General features: G+C 39.1%; 1 protein-coding gene across 1 annotated transcript; it reads right to left on the bottom strand.

Annotated features, from left to right (window-relative positions):
- Positions 1 to 778: 778 nt before the first annotated feature.
- On the bottom strand, positions 779 to 17460 carry has2 (hyaluronan synthase 2). Its single transcript, XM_006794879.3, has 4 exons — positions 16686 to 17460; positions 7146 to 7772; positions 4836 to 4937; positions 779 to 4722 (listed from the first exon to the last, which is right to left on the bottom strand). The coding sequence occupies exons 2-4, from the start codon at positions 7770 to 7772 to the stop codon at positions 3793 to 3795; spliced, it is 1659 nt and encodes a 552-aa protein (XP_006794942.2). The 5' UTR covers positions 16686 to 17460; the 3' UTR covers positions 779 to 3792.
- Between the last annotated feature and the right edge of the window lie 461 nt (positions 17461 to 17921).

The raw sequence follows: 17921 nt of genomic DNA, 5'->3' as shown, positions 1-17921 counted from the left end.
TTTCTTCAGAACTCTGGCAAAATTCATATGCTGACTTTCCTTGAGGCTATATACTTTACAGTAATGCATGTAGTCATAGTAGTTGCACTTGACATTCATGGATACGTCAAGCTCACAATAACAGACATGAGTTGAGGAAAAAAAGAAAATGCAAGTTGAGAATATGATGGATCTTGTGATGGATTTTGAAGGTTGGAGCAAAGTAACAGCGCAAACAAAACGATTCTAAATTTAGGGATGTGCAGGACTAGTCAACTAGTCGAGAAGTCCTTGCTGTTGTCACTAGTCAGTCCCAGACTTGCTGGTTGTTTAATCTAATTATTAAAATTTTCATTAATGCCCAATGCCGTAAATGATTGTCCTAATGTATTATGCAGCCTTCTGCCACCAGAGAAACCATATCTCTGTTAATCATCTTTTTGTTAACACTGTTAGAATGAGATTGCCAGTAAAAGTTCACTCATAATGCATGACAAAATGGGCAACACTTTTCAGTCACTTTATTAGTTTCTCAGATGTTAAATGTGTCATATTTTAGTAATATGTCTTGGCATGGCATCAGCTCAAGGGTTGTCAGGTCTTGTGCAGACCAACTGTGTGGGGTGATGGAGCGCATCTTCATCCTGAGCCTAAGGCACAACTGTATCATAAGAGAACAACATTTTGAGGAAACGAGGACTATGCTCTGATTTTTAACAAGCAACTCCTTGGCTTATCGGATAATTAATAAAAACTCTTGACAGCAAATGAAAAGAATCGTTTTTTTTATTTGGCACGACACAAAAGTGCTTTACGATAACACTGCCCATGACTAGTTTGACATGAAAACATTTTTGTAGGTTAACTGTCAGTCTCATTCAATACACATCGGGAAAAAAATGCGATCTTTAAAATTGTGTAAAAATGCCACTTGATATTTCATTTGTCATCATTCTGTAAGGCACGTCATAACCTTAAAATAAAAAATTTGTGCAAATGGTTTTGAAATGATTTTGGATGAAAGTTCTCAGACTGCTTGGCTTTATTGCTTATTGTAGGGAAGGCATTACTTTATATTCTTTAAATACTTCAAATCAGTTAGGTTTGCATATGATCTGTGTTAACCAGAAATTTGTCAGGATGTATTTGCTTTTGCTGTGTGGACACATGGAGCAATCAGAGTTGGATGGATACCAGAAAACATCTAAGTACAAAATCCTACAAACCACAGAACAGCCTTCAATAAATATTTTGCATTCTATCTAAGTACAAAGTAAAAAAAAACAAAGGTTCACCACTTTTCTTCAAATCAATAACTTATCCCTACAAATTGCATTTTTTTTAAAAATTGTTGCTATTGCAGAACCTCCCCCCAGCTCAAAATTTCACATTATTTGGTCAGATATACAAGTCATTGTCAGAACAGTTGAAAGCACACAAATACATTTTTTCATTTTTTTTTCTTACAAAAATGAATGAAAATAAAGAATCTTTGGTAGCTAAGCAAAAATAGAATGGAAATGTCTATATATAAAAATGCATTGAAATACATAGTAAAATAAGTACACGGCTACAGCAAAGGGCTGACACGGCATAAAAAATCCAGCTTTGCCTCAATAAGGTACTGTGTATAAAAAGGAGCCCATCATATCACAAACAGATCATAAATTACGTGAAACCATCAAAATGCATCAGTCTTTGGAGAGCACTCTGACACCTTGATGCAATGCAAAGAGAACCACTGAGGTATTTAATCTTCATTATGTCAAGCATCACGCAGAATGATGAGAGAGATGTAAAAGTGCATATGAATTACGGTCAAAAAAAAAGTACGTACATCCCATGAAAACTGTTGCCTTTTTTAATGTATTTGAACAAGCAAACATTTAATATCTTTGTAATTCTGACAAAACGTTAAGGATTTTTTTCACGTAAGAGTGGCAAGTAAATGTCAAAGGAAATGCTTTTTCCTTAAAGAGATATTAAAAGGATATTAAACATTGACATTCCTGTTGAAAAAGTAACTTTCCTTTATGGTTTTCTTGAACTATACCACCTTTTCAAAGAAGATCAAGCGGTTGCTTGTCAAGTAATAATAATAACAATATTAATCTGACATACTTACTTTTTCACATGACTGTAAATTCATGTCTGCTTCTGGTCTATAGCAAACACTGGACTTATTCCAAAATATTGCTTCCTACTATCAACTGCCCTTATTCACATTCCTATGATCAGGTAGTACTATTCCCAGTAGACACTAACATAATCTCACATCTACTTTTTCCCTTGCTAGTGAACAGAATGCAAGGCAGCTTAGAGATGTAACCACTTTATCCTTGTGTCACAAAATCTTTGGGCTGGAACTTGTCCATCTTGTTTGCTTGGTGGTTAAAATTCATACTGGTAGAAAGACAACAATAATAGTGTTTTAGCCACTTTTGCAACATACATCTAAAATAAACCTTGTTAAAAGACGAAAAAACAAAAGTCACTGTTTCTGTAAAAGTAAAACAGTCACAGCAGCAATGATACGTCATCTCTCTCTTGTGGTCATCACCTGGTTGCCTGATCAGACTGATATAATTTCTGCTGGTCAGTGATCAGTTTCACTTTGTAAACTAAAAATACTGCAGTCATGTCACATGGGAATAATAATAAATATACCACAACATTAGGTGATGATATGTTTTCACATTGAGCATACATTAAACAGCCAGTCCATTGGTTACATTCTAACCAAACCTTTTTCCAACCAAGTGCTTTCTTGTTGCTGACATAAGAATCAAAGTAGTCTGGCTATCTGATTCTTTCGGCAATTCCAGATGTTATATTTGCTCCCTTAAACCGTAACAGGTGAAGAGCACAAGGAAGTTTGCATCTTTCCCATATGACATGAGAGCATTGTAAGAAAGAAAGCCGCTTTCTATTTCAAAGCCCTTTCTACACTCCTTCTGGCTTCATAAATTGATACTGTAGCTCTTTCCAAAACAGAAAAACACTGAAAAGGTACACTTAACTTGAACATGTGGCAATAAAAAAAATAAACTAAAGTGAAATAACTTTAGGTGGATTTGTAAGTTTTGAAGTGGTAAAATAGATCACCCCTATCTATTTATGAGATCTACACAGACTAGACACTGTGTATCTGGTACAGTTACACTAATTATATAGCCCTGGTGATAGCCTCTACCAATACCTTTTATCACTATTAATGTAGATTTTTGTCAATGTTGTTCGGTCATTTGAGACTGGAGACAATCGGGCAGTCTTTAGGCTTTCATTTGACGGAGGCAACACAAAACTTGTTCTTTAGTTTAAGTGAGAAAAAAACACATTTACTGGAGAGAGTGCTCTGGAGGGAAAATATTCTTACTGGACAAGTTAAATCCCATCTAAGAATCCAGTTTTATTGGCTTAGTTGCTAATATTAGATGAAGCCCAGTGAAAATGACAAGGGTAAGAGGTAGCTAAAATTATAAAGCCTAGCGCTCTTGCTGCCAAATGCAATAAACACAATCTTGCCATTCTGAGTTATCCAAATTAGCTAATCAGCCTAAACCACTTGATCTTCAGCTAAACCTTATTTGAGTATGTCAAATGGCTAGCTTGAGGATGTACAAGGATCCTGGATACTATGGTCACAGCCACTGGCATTTAGTCTAGAAAATATTTCTATTTCTTTGTCCATTTTAGTTGACCTCACTTTGCCTCCAGAGCTGCTCTACAGCTAAAATACATTTGTATAACAACAAGATGATGTGTGAGAGAAACCCCTGGTTTCATTGGGAAATCATGATTGTAGTCTGTAAGTCACACATCCAGCACCATATCATAGTGTGTTTCCTTCTTCCTTTTCCCACATTTATTTATGAGCACTGTGTATAATGTCAACAGTATAACCCAGTAACTTGCATAGACCACTGCCCCTATTATCAAAACAATCTTTTCTGAGTCAGGGAAGGGTTTTCTAGTCTGTTGTATTACTGTGTATAAAATTCCAATGAAAAGGATAGTGAACCATACTGATATTGGAATCAGACCGATAAAGTTCACCACAATTGTTTTCCTCCCAGAAGTCCCCCATCCAGACTTGTTGATTGTTGCTATTGCAAACATTTTCGCTGGCAACAGGCTTGACATATACAGTACAGAATAAAATGACATGAACACCATGACAATGTTACCTCTGAGGCAGCTAGCAAATGATGACTTAATCAGCGCCACTGCTTGCACAATGAGTAGAAACAAAAGAATATTCCAGAGCCTTCCTTGGTAAAAGAGTTGGATCGCTGTGGCGATGAGGAAAAATGGGAAGAAGCCAGTGATCACAGCCTCATAAGTCATCCAGAGATGGTGTTTGTGGAACCACATGGAGTTATACAGCCATTCTCTGAAATATGACTTGCTCCATCGTGTTTGTTGATTGAGCCACCGCAGATATGTAATTGGTGTCTCTGTAAGGCACTTTGACCGTGCAGTGTATTTTGTTGCATACCCGAGGCTGAGAACTCTGTTCGTGAGATGACGGTCATCCCCAAAACTGCAGTGGGATCCCATGAAGGTCTGATTGTACCAGTCCTCAAGAAACTCATGCAGGAGAGAGTTCCGGTACATTCCTAAAGGCCCGCTAATGCATTGAACGCAGCCGAAGTAGGACTGGCAAGCCCGCTCAATGTTGAAAGCCATCCAGTATCGAACACTGCTCAGGAAGGAGATCCACGACTCATATTTATTTAGGATCTACAGGTAGGTTGACAAGCAGAGACAAAACGTATGAAGTTTAAAGCACAGCATCCTAATTTGTATGTTTGATGTAGAAGATTCAAATTTCACAGAACTTTTAAGAAAACTACCTGTACATCTCCTCCAACTCCTCCCACCATAGGGTCTTCCTCCAAAACCTTAACCATCTCCACTGATGATGCTGGGTCCAGCATGGTGTCAGAGTCACACACCTACATAAAAAGTTAAACAAGAAATTAACTGTGTTTTAGCAACACAGGATACATTTATTTTCTTCAACATAGTTCCAGATGTCTTCTTTGTTTGGCTTAATTCTGCAAAACATAACAGATCTCAAATTGACCTAAACTCCCCAAAGAGAAGGAAAAAACCCTTTCTTGCTGAAAAAAATTTGCTTGGACAATCGGAACAGAATTTCGATATACAAAAGAAATTTTTGTGAAATCAAAAAAAAAATTACATAATGACACAAGAAAAAAAAAGATATCATGCATCCAACAAAACACATAAATCCCCTGATGAAAATGCAACAATATGGCCTCTTTATAATCTCTTCCAGCAAAGACCAGAGGGGCTGCTTTCAACTCTGTTCACCACCCACTATAGCTCTAATGTTGTTCTTCTGCTCTCCCTATTTTCTTCTATAAATGGTAATTTTCCTGACCAACAAAATCAGGTGATGAAAACAAACCTAGAGCCCAGTCCTTTTAAACAAAATACATCTGTTACAGGCAGAGCCTGATGAAAGTGAAAAGGCATGAAACATTGTCCCTCCTGTAAATAAGGTTGAAAAGTATTGGCATGACTGTTGGCAGTGCAGCAGTAAGCTCTATTGAACTTCTTGTGAAGTAAATGATTTTTGGCAGGCTGAAGCCAGCTGCAGGTGTTAGACAGCATTATAGCTCTGAGTTCATATTCTCAAAGTCCCCTTCTTTGTTATACAGACCCGTTTGAATCATTTTGATGCTGTTACATAAATTAAGCATCAGTTGAGCCTTACTCTTTGATCACAATGCTTTTTGTAGCACTAACAACTGAACATCACAGAAGAAAATGACATAATGATACTTGGCATTTTGGACAAAGAACTGTTACTTGCGCTTAAGTCTGAAGACACGAGAGTTTTTGAATTAGCCTGAGGTTTTTGCTTTTCAAACGTAATAACAATCTGTGGAATTGCAAAACTAACTAAAAATGCTGAAACGTCATTAAAGCCATAGACTGAGCGTCTGGTAACAAAACAGAGAAAGTCCTGACAGAGCATGCCCATACAAAATATTCTGTGTACTTTAAACGCAATCATTTAGTCATGGAAAGAAAAACACTTTCATTGGAAAGTAACTTTCATGCACTGTTTAGCATTAACAAGCAGATTCAGGAAAAGGTGTGACCTCATGTGACCTCACCACCCTTCAAGTAATTTCTATTCTTTAGGTAAACACAGTTTGAAAGGTTGTTATTGTGGCTGAATTATATGACACCACAATGTGGTTACATATCATATGACAGTAATACAAGCTCTCATTAAGTATGATATGATAGCTAACATTTGCCATTGTTAGCTACTGCTAATACAAGACAAAGTAAGTCTGGAGGATTAAAACCTCTTTGTATTTTGAACTGAGAAAGGTTAATTTATTTTTAATTACTTTTATGCTCCTGAATATGACAGTACTATACACCTCCACAAGAGCCTATGACACGTTTAACAGTCAGTGCCTGCAGGATATTGCTTTACCAAGCAGTTAATGTCTTTAGCCACTGTTTATTTTTTAAGCCACACCAACACACTGTCGCTAGCCAAACACACTATTGAATTTAGTTTTCCTAAAGCTATTAGGCTTTTAGTCCTTAGGTCTGTGTTACTCAAGTATAACCTTTGATTGTTTTTAATTTTTCTGAACAGGAGACAAACAAATGCTAACCTTTCTAACCTTTCTTTGATACAGATTTGTAGATAACGTAACGCCCTGTGAAAAAGATCTGTTATTACACTTAGACATCAGCTACCGCTGCCCTCCTTCACGCCACACTTCACAACACGGTGCACATGCTAAAAAGCAAAACAAAAGACTCTTTGTAGACCCCATATTTGGCTTGGCATAGCCTCCCCTCCTCTCTTTCCAGCCATCTCTCGTTCTATTCCCTTTCACTCTATCATCAGCTTATGTTTGCCTAGTTTGCATCTCCCACAGTAGCTTACATTTTCTCTCTTTCTTCACTATGTCCTTCAGATGTCAGCTCTGTGTGTGCATGCGTGCAAATCTACAAAGACACACACAGGCACAAAGTAATATTACACCTATTGTACAGTATTTTTAATATTCTAATTTATTTCATTATTTTTTATTTAAGGGGCTATTGTACTTGAACATTACCTGCATTAACTGATTTTAAGCGATTTAACTACTTAGCCTTACCTGCACATAATCCACGCTCCTCCCCAGTGCTTTGAAGGCGGTATACATGACCTCTCTCTTCCCTCCCCACTTCTGCATGATGCACACACATTTGCTGTTCAGCACAACCCTGGACACCTGCTGAAGGCTCTCAGTGTAGCTCTCATCTGTCTCCTCGGGTCCTCTGCTGTGATAATTACTCCTCCACACGTACGTGGCCGATCTGTCCGATCCCATGACCTCCTTAAAAATCTCCATCATGTACAAGTCGTCGTCTGAATTTCCATCGATCACCATGATAACTTTGATACCAGGATATGTCAGCCTCTTCACCGACACAAGGCATTTTCTTAGGTAGTTTTCATCCTCCTGATACGCAGCGATGCACAATGCCAAGGTCTTGTTCAGTTTAATTGGTGTTTCTAAGGAGCGCCGCATGTTACGGTGTTCTAAGAGTGCAAAGAGGCTCTGGATAATAAGGTGAACAACCAAAATGGCACCATACAGCCCAAAAGATAGGTGATTTTGAGCTGTAGTGAAAAATTGGTAGCCCATGATATAGGCTGTAGAGATGCCCACCAGGAGAGACACACCGAACATGGTGGTCCCAAATATCCTCAGGTAAGTGAGGCCTCTTTTACACTTCATCTGTGGACAAAAACAAAAGGGTTACATGTAGTAACAGTGGTGCAGAAAATGTTACTATGAATCACGGCAACTCACAGTGAAACATTTGTCACCTTTTATACTCAATTGGTAGTACAAGTAAATGACCTCCTAAGACCCGAACTCTTCCACAGCATGCATTTTTAATTTCTCTTTGATTTTTGGGCTGATTGGCTCCTGATGAATGTAAAAACAAAGTATTACCAGATTTTTTTTACCAAATTTTTGTTTGTAAGAAAAATAAGAGCCACATATGAGGATATTTGTTTAAAATTTTGAACGAACAGTAGCAGTATAATGTCCTCATAAGTGGATATCAGGCCCTTGTAGAGCAAAATTGAGTATTTTGGTCTAAATAACCCAAAATGTGATGTCCACATATGTGGACGGCAGGTCGTAGGAGGTTAAAGGTTAGAGGTTCCAACTCTCTTTTAGTGTGGGTGGCCACACATTACAAGATTTCTTTACCTAATTAACCAACAAGTTGGCTGCCTCTGCCAACCATCAAGGTCTAAGCACATGCTAAATGTTGGTCGTGGTGGTAGGGTGGCCTATAATGAAAATTATTGGTTTCCGCAGTATTTTGGGGACACATTTCAAAGGTCAAAGACCAAGTATGACAAACTCCGACCTAGAACATGGTTATTAAATATTTTTAAGAGAGGCGTTTGTGCAAGAGGATGCTTTTGCATCTGCATCCTCTTGCACAAACTCCTGAAGTTTGTTTCCAACCCTCATTATGTTGCTACCGCCATCTGTTTGGCAGACCAACGGAGACCCACTCAGCGTGGCTCATTTTGACTCAACGCAGAGAGCGGACCACCCTGTGATGTCATCTGTTTATATCTTTATGGGAAGAAGAAGACAAGAGACTTCTAATGCTGCACGCGTGCTTCTCTCTCCCTGAATCTTTGTATAGAGAACATTGCAGGGAAATGACTTCTGTTAAACAGAGAGAAAGAGAGAAAAGACCTTTGACATTATGAAGGTCAAAGTATGCTGACCTTCAGTAGGGCTCCCTCTTGTGGGATAAACTTTTCATCTAGGATTTAGACACATTTAGTGCCATTTTGTTCATTGAGTGACCAAAAATATTTTCCGATATTACGCATGTTGTACATGTACATTTAATCAAGTCAAGGGAAACAAGTCAGAACAACAATAAAATGATCAAAAGAAGCGTATACAAGGCCGAGTGATGTTTGTGAACTGGAGAGAGTTCTTGGGACCACACCTAAACACATGACAGATGAAGGGAGGGGACGACTAAAGGAGAGAAAGAAAAAAATATATACACAGAGAAAGCGAAGATAGCATGGAGAATCTTTAAGAGAGAAAGTGAAGAAAGTTGGTTAAGAAAATTGGTTAAACTAGCTGAAAAGCAGATGCATCTTGAGAGACATAAGGAAAATGAAAGTAAAAGACAGTGAGGGAGTAGCAGAAGCAGGGAGAGAGAGGTTGTGCTCATGGAGAAGAATACACACAAACACACACTTTGGCTCAGACATAATGCTTTGTTCATTTGACTGTTGGACGAGAAAGCCACAATCAGTGTAGCGACCTCCCCTGGCATGTGGTTTTAACGTCAGGCCATCTTTTACAAGACCCCTGACATGCACAGATATACACCAAAATGCACATATAAAAGCTTATTGTACCACTGCATTTGTGTATTTGTGTAATTGAACAAGTTTAAATTTTGGCCTCTCTCAGCTTGTGTGAGAATGTCTATAATGCTTTATAAGCCCTGTATCCATGTCTTACCTTTGTTTGAACTCAACCACTGCTTAGGAGTAAGCATGAGTGCGGCAACAAAACACAACTTCTTGGGGCTCTTCATTGTCAGCTTACAAGTACATCATGTCTGACACAAAGTGACAAATTCAGCTTGAAATATACACCTCTTTATTTCATCAGCTGGGCTTTGGGAGAAAACAAAATGAACTTGAGAAAACCACTGAAGATAACAAGGACAGGAACCGTCCTCAGTGTTTGCTCCTTCTTGACTTTTTGTTAATGATCTGCACTTTAGTGATACAATCTGTTTGCTCTGATTTAATGTTTGGAATGAAAGTAAAAATCAAAACTAGGACATTAAATCCATCATCGACAGGCTAGGCTCATGGCAGGTAAATGTGATGTGGGAAAATGTCAAGTCTACAGTAATGCAACCATTGCTGTTGGTTACAATGATCTAGTCTTTGCAGCATCTTATACACCATTTTGGGTGTGTAGTGCAGCGCAAAGGTCGGGTTGACAGTTAGCTCAGACTGCAGACAGATTAACTGCAGACTTAAAGTGAGGCCAAACTCTGGCCCGTTCTTATTGAGATAAGGCCTTTTTAATCACAGCAGTATCTGTAACAGTGGAGGTGTCATCCACATATGGATGATGTAAATAATGTCACATTGGTTAGTGAGTATCTTCATGTGTTTGTCCAGAGCATTTATCTATGCAAGCGGAGGGTGTCATTAACACATGAAGATGATATCACCCCAGCTTTCTGTTTGTTGTTACATCTTGGCACTTGAGGGTTAGAACATCGCCATCATGTCCTTTTTGCTGTACATGTGTGTATGTGTGGCCAGCCCTGTGGTGACCTTGGGCTGGAAGCTTGAGCAGTCTCACTCTGACGTTATTAACAGTCTCTTGAGTGAAACTCCCACCGGCTCTCTCTCAGAGATAACATTGCAGTAATGTTGAGTCTTGCGTGGATGTACATGGTGAGTTAGTAGATAAATGAAGCGATGACTACAAAAATTAATGGATAGATTAATTTGACCCAAAAAAACTGGGTCCTTGGAAAAAGTGCATCTGGCTGTTCTTTTAAACTGAGACACGTGGATTTGTTTGGGATGACAGCAACAGTAAAAAAAAAAGAAAAAAAAGTAGTGACAGGGAAATGTCATTGTGTTGGTGAGGTTTTTATTTTGAAAATATGATTTCGGAAAATCAATGAGTGTCTTCCCTTCCTGTTACTCTAAGTGTTCTTACAGTACAAATGAACAAGGCACTGAACTATTTAGCTATAACAGGAATGAGAGACTGTGCCTGCATCTTCCTCTGCTTCTGAATGAAACAGCATATTATTATGCTACAGTATGCTAAATCAAAATCCTGACCTCATGACAATATTAGACTAAAATTCAGGGATCACTATACTATGGTTTATTTTGTTCAAAACGTGCTCACTACATGCACACATTTTGATGGAAATCCATCCATTTTTTCGGGTGGAGCCACTGAGTAAATCAAATGTGAACATCAAAGTTTCCCTGCAGGAAAAGTCAAGGAAACACCATGTGCAAACATTGCACAGACTTTGTAAATAAGTGAATTTGTTGATCTGCTGGTGCTCAGAGGGATGATAGGAGTTCACCGAATACAGAAGGTACTTTGCTACACATAGAGTCAAGTTACTTGCAATGCCAAGAAAAAAACATTGCATTTAAATGGTTTGACATGTTTACAATATTCTGCAAAAGTCTTGAGCCACCTCTAAATTCTTTATATTTTGTTTCCAATGATCCAGACCTTCTTCTTTAACATCTCATACTTTTTTTTTAAAGTGGTCTTGAGCAACAGTTCTTCAGGGCTTCTTAAGGTCTTGTAATGCTTCTCTTTGGACATTGGCTGCTTTTTCACTCATTTTTAGCCAAGTATTTAGTCCTGTACATTAAAACAATAAACACTGACCTCTGAATCGATCAAAAAGGCACCTAACAAGAGAGAGTGTTTATTGACCAGTGTGAATCCTTTTCTTCTGATTTGTTTAGCGGAATCTATGAAACCTGCAAACACAACACAGGTTGACAGTGATAATAGTATTACATAATAATTTTTTTACAGGAACAAGATGATGATGAGCTATTGACTGCCTGGTGTGCAGTGTGCCCTTAAAACATTTGAGGAAACTGAATGAAGGGCAAAAGAAGAATTCACAGAGCTAGAAAACTACCTACAACAAATTCCTGACACAGGACCTGATTGGCTGTCAAGAAGTCATTCTTAAGGAAGGTAAAAAGGAAGAAAAGGCTGATGTACGCCAAATTACACTTATGGAGTGATAATTCCAGTCATTTTTGGTTTAAATTATGCATTGATATGTATGGAGGAAGGAGTACAGATGTACAACACCCAAAACACGGGGGAGGCTCTGTTATGGTTTGGGACTGCACTTAAGGCAGTGGTGTTTGGGATCTTGTCAAAATTGATGAAAATGTGAACACAGAAAAGTACAATCAGATTTTGATCTACCATGCAGTACCATCTGGAACGTGTCTGATTGGCTTCATTTTTTAGCCTGACAACAATCTCAAACAAACAATGCAGTAAAAGAATATCTAGATAGAAAACCACACAATGGAATCAGTCATGGATTGACCTCCCCAGAGCCTGGACCGCAACATTATTCAAGCAGTGTGGGATCATCCTGACAGAGAATGGAACAAAAGCGAAGCCAACATCCAAAGAAGAGCTTTAAATGTCCTTTAAGAAGCCTGAGGAAATATTCCTGAAGACTACTTAAAGAAATTACAAGAAAGCTTGTCTAAGAGAGTTCAGGCTGTGTTGAAGGTGGTCGTACCAAATACTGACTTTCGAGATGTACAAACTTTGTTTTTGCTTTACATACTGTACATACTGTATTTCCATTCACACTTTTGCATGTTTCAATAAATCACTGCTCCAATTCCCCATTTCCTTTGCATATCATAGAAACGAGGGAGTGGCTCAAGACTTCTGCACAATACTGCATATTTTCATTCTGTTCATTCTTTTGGCCACAAAGAACCGACAATAAATTTCAATCGCCAATTAAAATATGAGTGCTATTTGTGCGCAATAAAATATGGGACACATTTTGGTTTTCAAATATAATGAATATCTTAAAATCACCACGTTATAATAAATTGCATGCGCGTTACATCAGGGAGAGCTTTTAGCTATGCAGAACAGGCTGCTTAATGTGAATGCCATATGTACCTATGTGCAAATCTATCACTAATGTCACTATGTATGGCATATGTGTGTGTGTTTGTGTGTGTATATACACAGCATGAGGCATATGTGTGTGTGTGTGTAAGAATATGAGTGTGTATGCAGGCTGTCAGCAGAAAGAGATGCCTTGACTTAACTCACATGAGAGCCGTTGAAGCTCTTTCAGCAGGGTTCCAGCTCAAGACCTCTGATAGAAACACAAATTATGACACGGATCGCCAGACTCTGTGTGTGTGTATGTGTGTGTGTCTTCATACACTAAAACTACATATCTGTGTGAGTTTGCACAAGTGTGTATGTAATTACTGTGTGTGCTGCCCAGAGTATAACAGTGAAGTGGAGCCAAAGAAAGACAGCCTGCTGGCCTGTGTGGAGCTGAGATAACATAAAGCTTACATCTTTACATCTCAACAGTCACTGCTGGAAGTGTAACATTCACAAATCAGCAGCTCTGGCTGGATAAGTACTTATAACAAATCAAACATTATATGCTGGGGGCCCAAGCTGACACTTGTGGCTGGTATAATTTAGACCTGAATCACAGTTAAGGAAATGAACAGTTTTCATGGTATTTTTCATGACAATGTTCAATGAAGCCCAGATAAGTATGAGCTAATAAAGACAGATTAATGGTATTTGGGGTTTTTGTGAGGAGTCTCTGGATCCATTGAAAAAATAATAGTACATTTTATATCAGTTTAGTATAAAACACCAGACCTGCTGAGGTAATACACACCTTTGAAACCTCACGTGCTTTGACAATTTCCAAGAATAAAAAAAGACACGCATGTACAAATGGAGAGATATGCATCACAGATAATGATTTTATATATGCACTAGGTTGTCAGTGTGTGTTTAAGAACTTTGCAGGGTTAGAAAAGGCCACGGTGGATTGTAAAATTAAACATTAAACATGGAGCTGGCTCTCATGACAGACATAGCAGCATGCAGCAAAGGGTCACATCTCCCCGAGAAGCTGATGAGGCAAAAGAGTGGAAGCGGCGGGGAGAGACTTTGAGAATTGGCTGCAGTCTTTGGCTAGACGTACTTGACACATTCAAGGCTGGGCTGCATGTCTATTTACTATGTTAATTTAGTGACAAGGCTCCTTTTCTCTTCGCTCTTTCTGGGGGCAGAATCAGGTGTGATGGGGCCATAACTGAAAAGCAGCAAAAGGTTAAAGCATCTTCTAGACTGCAACTGTTTCTTCATCACGCAATTAGCATCTCATTACACTGTTACACCAACGGATGTTGTTATATACATAATTTAATACAACACTGAGGTAAATGTGTTCTCTGTTTCAAAGCCAGACTATGCTGTTTGGTATTTAGGCGTGTCTTTTTCCACCTTGATTCATCCATGTAGTAGGAAGAAAAGGGGAGGAGGTGAAGTTGGGATGAAGCTGCTCAGAGATGAATGGGTGGCACACACTGAAAATGAGGTGGGGCCAGGACATTGAAGGCGTGGTGCTGTACTTGGATGCGTTCACTGCCAGCTGAGGCACGGGACTTACATCACTGTGGCAGACTCCAAGAGACCAAAGTGCAGATGAGGTTGAGTATGCAATTCCTCCTTCTTAAGCTATTTCTTTGTGTGAAAAAAAAATACAAAAATCACTGAAAGCTCTTCTTTTACAAACACAACCTATTTCTCGGTATCATCCAATGATCCAGCAGTTCCCTTATCAGATTGATAATAGACATCCATCCATCAGCAGTACCCTTAAATAAATGTCTTCACCTCCATGGGATGGAAAATTCTATTAATAGCACTCTTTAAAACCACAGCCAAGTGTGGCTAAGAGATAACAGAGGCTCATAATCACACTCAAGTAGTAGATAATTAAAAAGAACTTTATAATTATTAAGGGGAAAAAGGGAAGAAAGAATCACACTAAGATTTCCATGAAACGTTTTGTCAGTTTGTCACTCTCATCTTTCCACAAGATACACAGAAAATATAAATAACATTAACAAGAGCCACTTTGTGAGCTGCTCCTGCCCGGTTTGCTTTGTAAGGGGCCTTTGTTACTTTATGGTACACTCTAACTGCTGGATATATGAATTAGATTTGGCGTCAAAACTACTCTGTGTGACTCAGCATGAGGTAGTGAGAATCTAACTGACATCCAAATTTTCACTTTTACTGGCTGGCTGCAGTGTTGCTTTACTGTTAGTATACTGAAGGAACCTGGAAAAAAACTGGTATTAACACAGAGTAGATGAGCTAAGTGGTACGGCTCGGGAGGGGCTGCGCCTCTAAGATCAACAGTTGTACCCTGCCAGCCCCATGGCTCTTTACACTAAAAGACCCTTGCTGGGAGAAGTAATGGCACGTGAGACTTGTTGTGTGCCTTAATGGAGGCCAGCCACGGAAAGTCTTCTTCTCTTAAATAGTAAAATGCTCTTTGTGCTGTGTGGGAGTGCATGCTGGAGCACTGATGCAACTCAGACATCAAAAAGGTTTTAAAAACTTCTTTGTCATTATAGTGGACAACTGTGACATTCACAGAGTATTTCATTTAATAGTACTAAAGTCGTATTGTCTTTCTCATTGTGCACTAAGTCCTGCACTCAGCAAAGAAACTCCCTGGAGGACTGAGATTAGGAACACCACATGGGTATTAGGTTGAATACATGCTGACATGGGCATAAGGTCCACATATGCTCCAAATCTACAGCAAATGAGCAGTGAGCATTTATTTGAAGTTTACAGTTTCCCTGCTAACAAAGTACTGTGCAAAAAGTTTAATCCACAAGTCATCCTAGAAGTATTTTTTCACACTGGACTGAATGCTCATCTCTTCTTACAAGTAAATATGCAGGATATCACCACAGAGTTAGGGTGCATTGTGAGAGCAGCACAATGCAAAGTAAAATCAATAAAATAAATAGATAATCCAAGTCAGCAAGGAGATTCTGCTTGTGGGTTGAAAAGTTCTACATTTTGGATAAATAGCTGTAATATTTATCCACTTACTCACACATGGCTTCCCTTGTGTGGGCAACACAACAGCGATCTGTGCACACTCAGTAGGTGGATGGAGAAAGAGATTATGTCAAGGAGAATGTGACAGATGTTCATTAGCATTTGTGTATATGTGCCCGTGTGATGGGTGTGCAAGGGGACAATAATGCTCAGAAGACTTAGGTGCATGGACCACGTGATACCTCACATGAGCTTCTCTGGTTTTGTTTAAGTCCAAAGTAACGAGGTTAGGAATAAACTGCAAAACTTTTCAGCAAGGCAAGTGCCTGCTACCACTTTTTACAGAACACGGATATCAACAAAGGCTAACTTGTCCAAAAGCTGAAGGCTGGTCAAGAAGCTATTCACACGCATGCAAATGTTAGTCCTCCACACTGGGCGTCAAATTACGCGCCCCTACCACAAGCCACGCTGAAACAGTCCCCATTCAGTCTTCTCATTGGCTTAAAAATCTCAACGAATGACGTGTGACCGGTAACGTCACAGTGTAGTTATATTCAGGCTAGCATCACTCTTACAACAAAGACTAGTCATTAATTTGACCGATCAGAAGATAAAAGCTTAGCATATTAAACCTTTTACACCTGTATGTTGTAGTGTCATAGCATGAAATGAAACACAAATTGAGTTTCACCACTTCTTGCTGTGGCTCCCAACTTTTAGCATCACTCACTTTGTGGAGCAAACACGCTGAACAAACTCATGAAAAAAAAGCTCTATGCATGCACTTTTCTAGAGGCGCATCGTCACGTTCACACACACGCGCGCACACAAAAACTGATTGCGCGTAATTATGTTCTAAACCACTTTATGAATGATTTAGTGGCTTGTGGTAAAATATTTGGGGCTTATTGGTCTGTCAGCATGCTGCATGATCGCCAGACCAAATGATCACCGGCCACCTACCTTGAAGCAGCTGTTGTCCTCTGATTCCTCCTGATAAAGGATGCGTCTAACTTCTGGGACTCTGGTCCCGATCCACAGAGGAAAAAAGTAGACACAGAGCTTGAGCAGTGACGACTCTCATGAATCCGCTTAAAATGGTCCTCATAAGCCTATTTTTGTTTGTTTGTTTGTTTGTTTTTAAAGGGAGAAAAAGAATAATTTTTAAAAAAAAGTCGTGCCAGTCCTTTGTATGTGTGCTCAGTTTGGATGCTTCAAAAAGACAACCGGGATTGCTTGTCTTCTCTAACTTCTAACGGTTTGTCTGCAGCCTTTCCAAGTCACTTGCATCTCTGGTGTCCAAAACCAAACATCATATCAGTCAGCTTTGGCATCATTCATATAAAAAAGTATAAATAAAACATAGACTATAAAAATATGATAAATATTCTTCTCCATCAACGTCTGTTTCATTCATTCTTAATAAAACGAAAAAAATTAAGATAAAGCCATCAACTTTGGCAGCTTCAGTCACATTCAAAAGTTGTTTTTTTAAAAAAAAAAGTTTCAGCAAACAATAAAATATGAGCCAGAGCTTTTTTTGTATTCTTCCTGTTTTAAGGGGCGTTAAGGTAAGTTTTTCTAGAGTTTCCTCCGAGCATCCAGGTTACACAGAGCCCACAGAAGTGGCCAGAAGTCTCTCTGCCGCTGTTTCAGCTGTCTAATTCCTTCCAGACGGCTGTGTGTGCATGTGAGCGAGTATGTCTGTGTGTGTGGACCCTCCTTTATGGCTCCTGCGGCTCCCAAACCCCTTTTACCGGGCAACAGATTGGCGTGTTGATTTAATAGGAGGGGGAGGTTTGGGGGTGTGTGTAAGGAGGAGCGACGGAGAAGTGATGGGGGAAGAGAGAAAGGGGGGCGGGGGGGCGAGTCTCTCATCCAACTCATTCAAACTTCAGTGAGTGGGTGGGTGGGTGGGGAGTCTCTCATCCAAAGTCATTCAAACTCCAGAGAGAGCGAGAGAGAGAGAGAGAGAGAGAGAGAGAGAGAGAGAGAGGCTAACATCGACTGGAACCCCCTCTCCATTCATTTTATATTACAACTTGAGGTTACATATTATGAAAATTACTAAAAGATCAAAGATCAAAGGTCAAGATCTCTGTCTAAATAAATAAATAAATAAATCTGGATAAATCTGGGTAACTTCCCAGATGATTAAACATGCAACTATTTTGCTGGTAATACCTGAAATGAGTAAAG

This window comes from Neolamprologus brichardi, chromosome 11, assembly GCF_056152115.1.
Source record: "Neolamprologus brichardi isolate AB-2024 chromosome 11, ASM5615211v1, whole genome shotgun sequence".
NCBI classification, from domain to species: domain Eukaryota; kingdom Metazoa; phylum Chordata; class Actinopteri; order Cichliformes; family Cichlidae; genus Neolamprologus; species Neolamprologus brichardi.
Note: the sequence above shows the minus strand (reverse complement) of the source record. Positions and strands in the feature narration are given on the sequence as shown.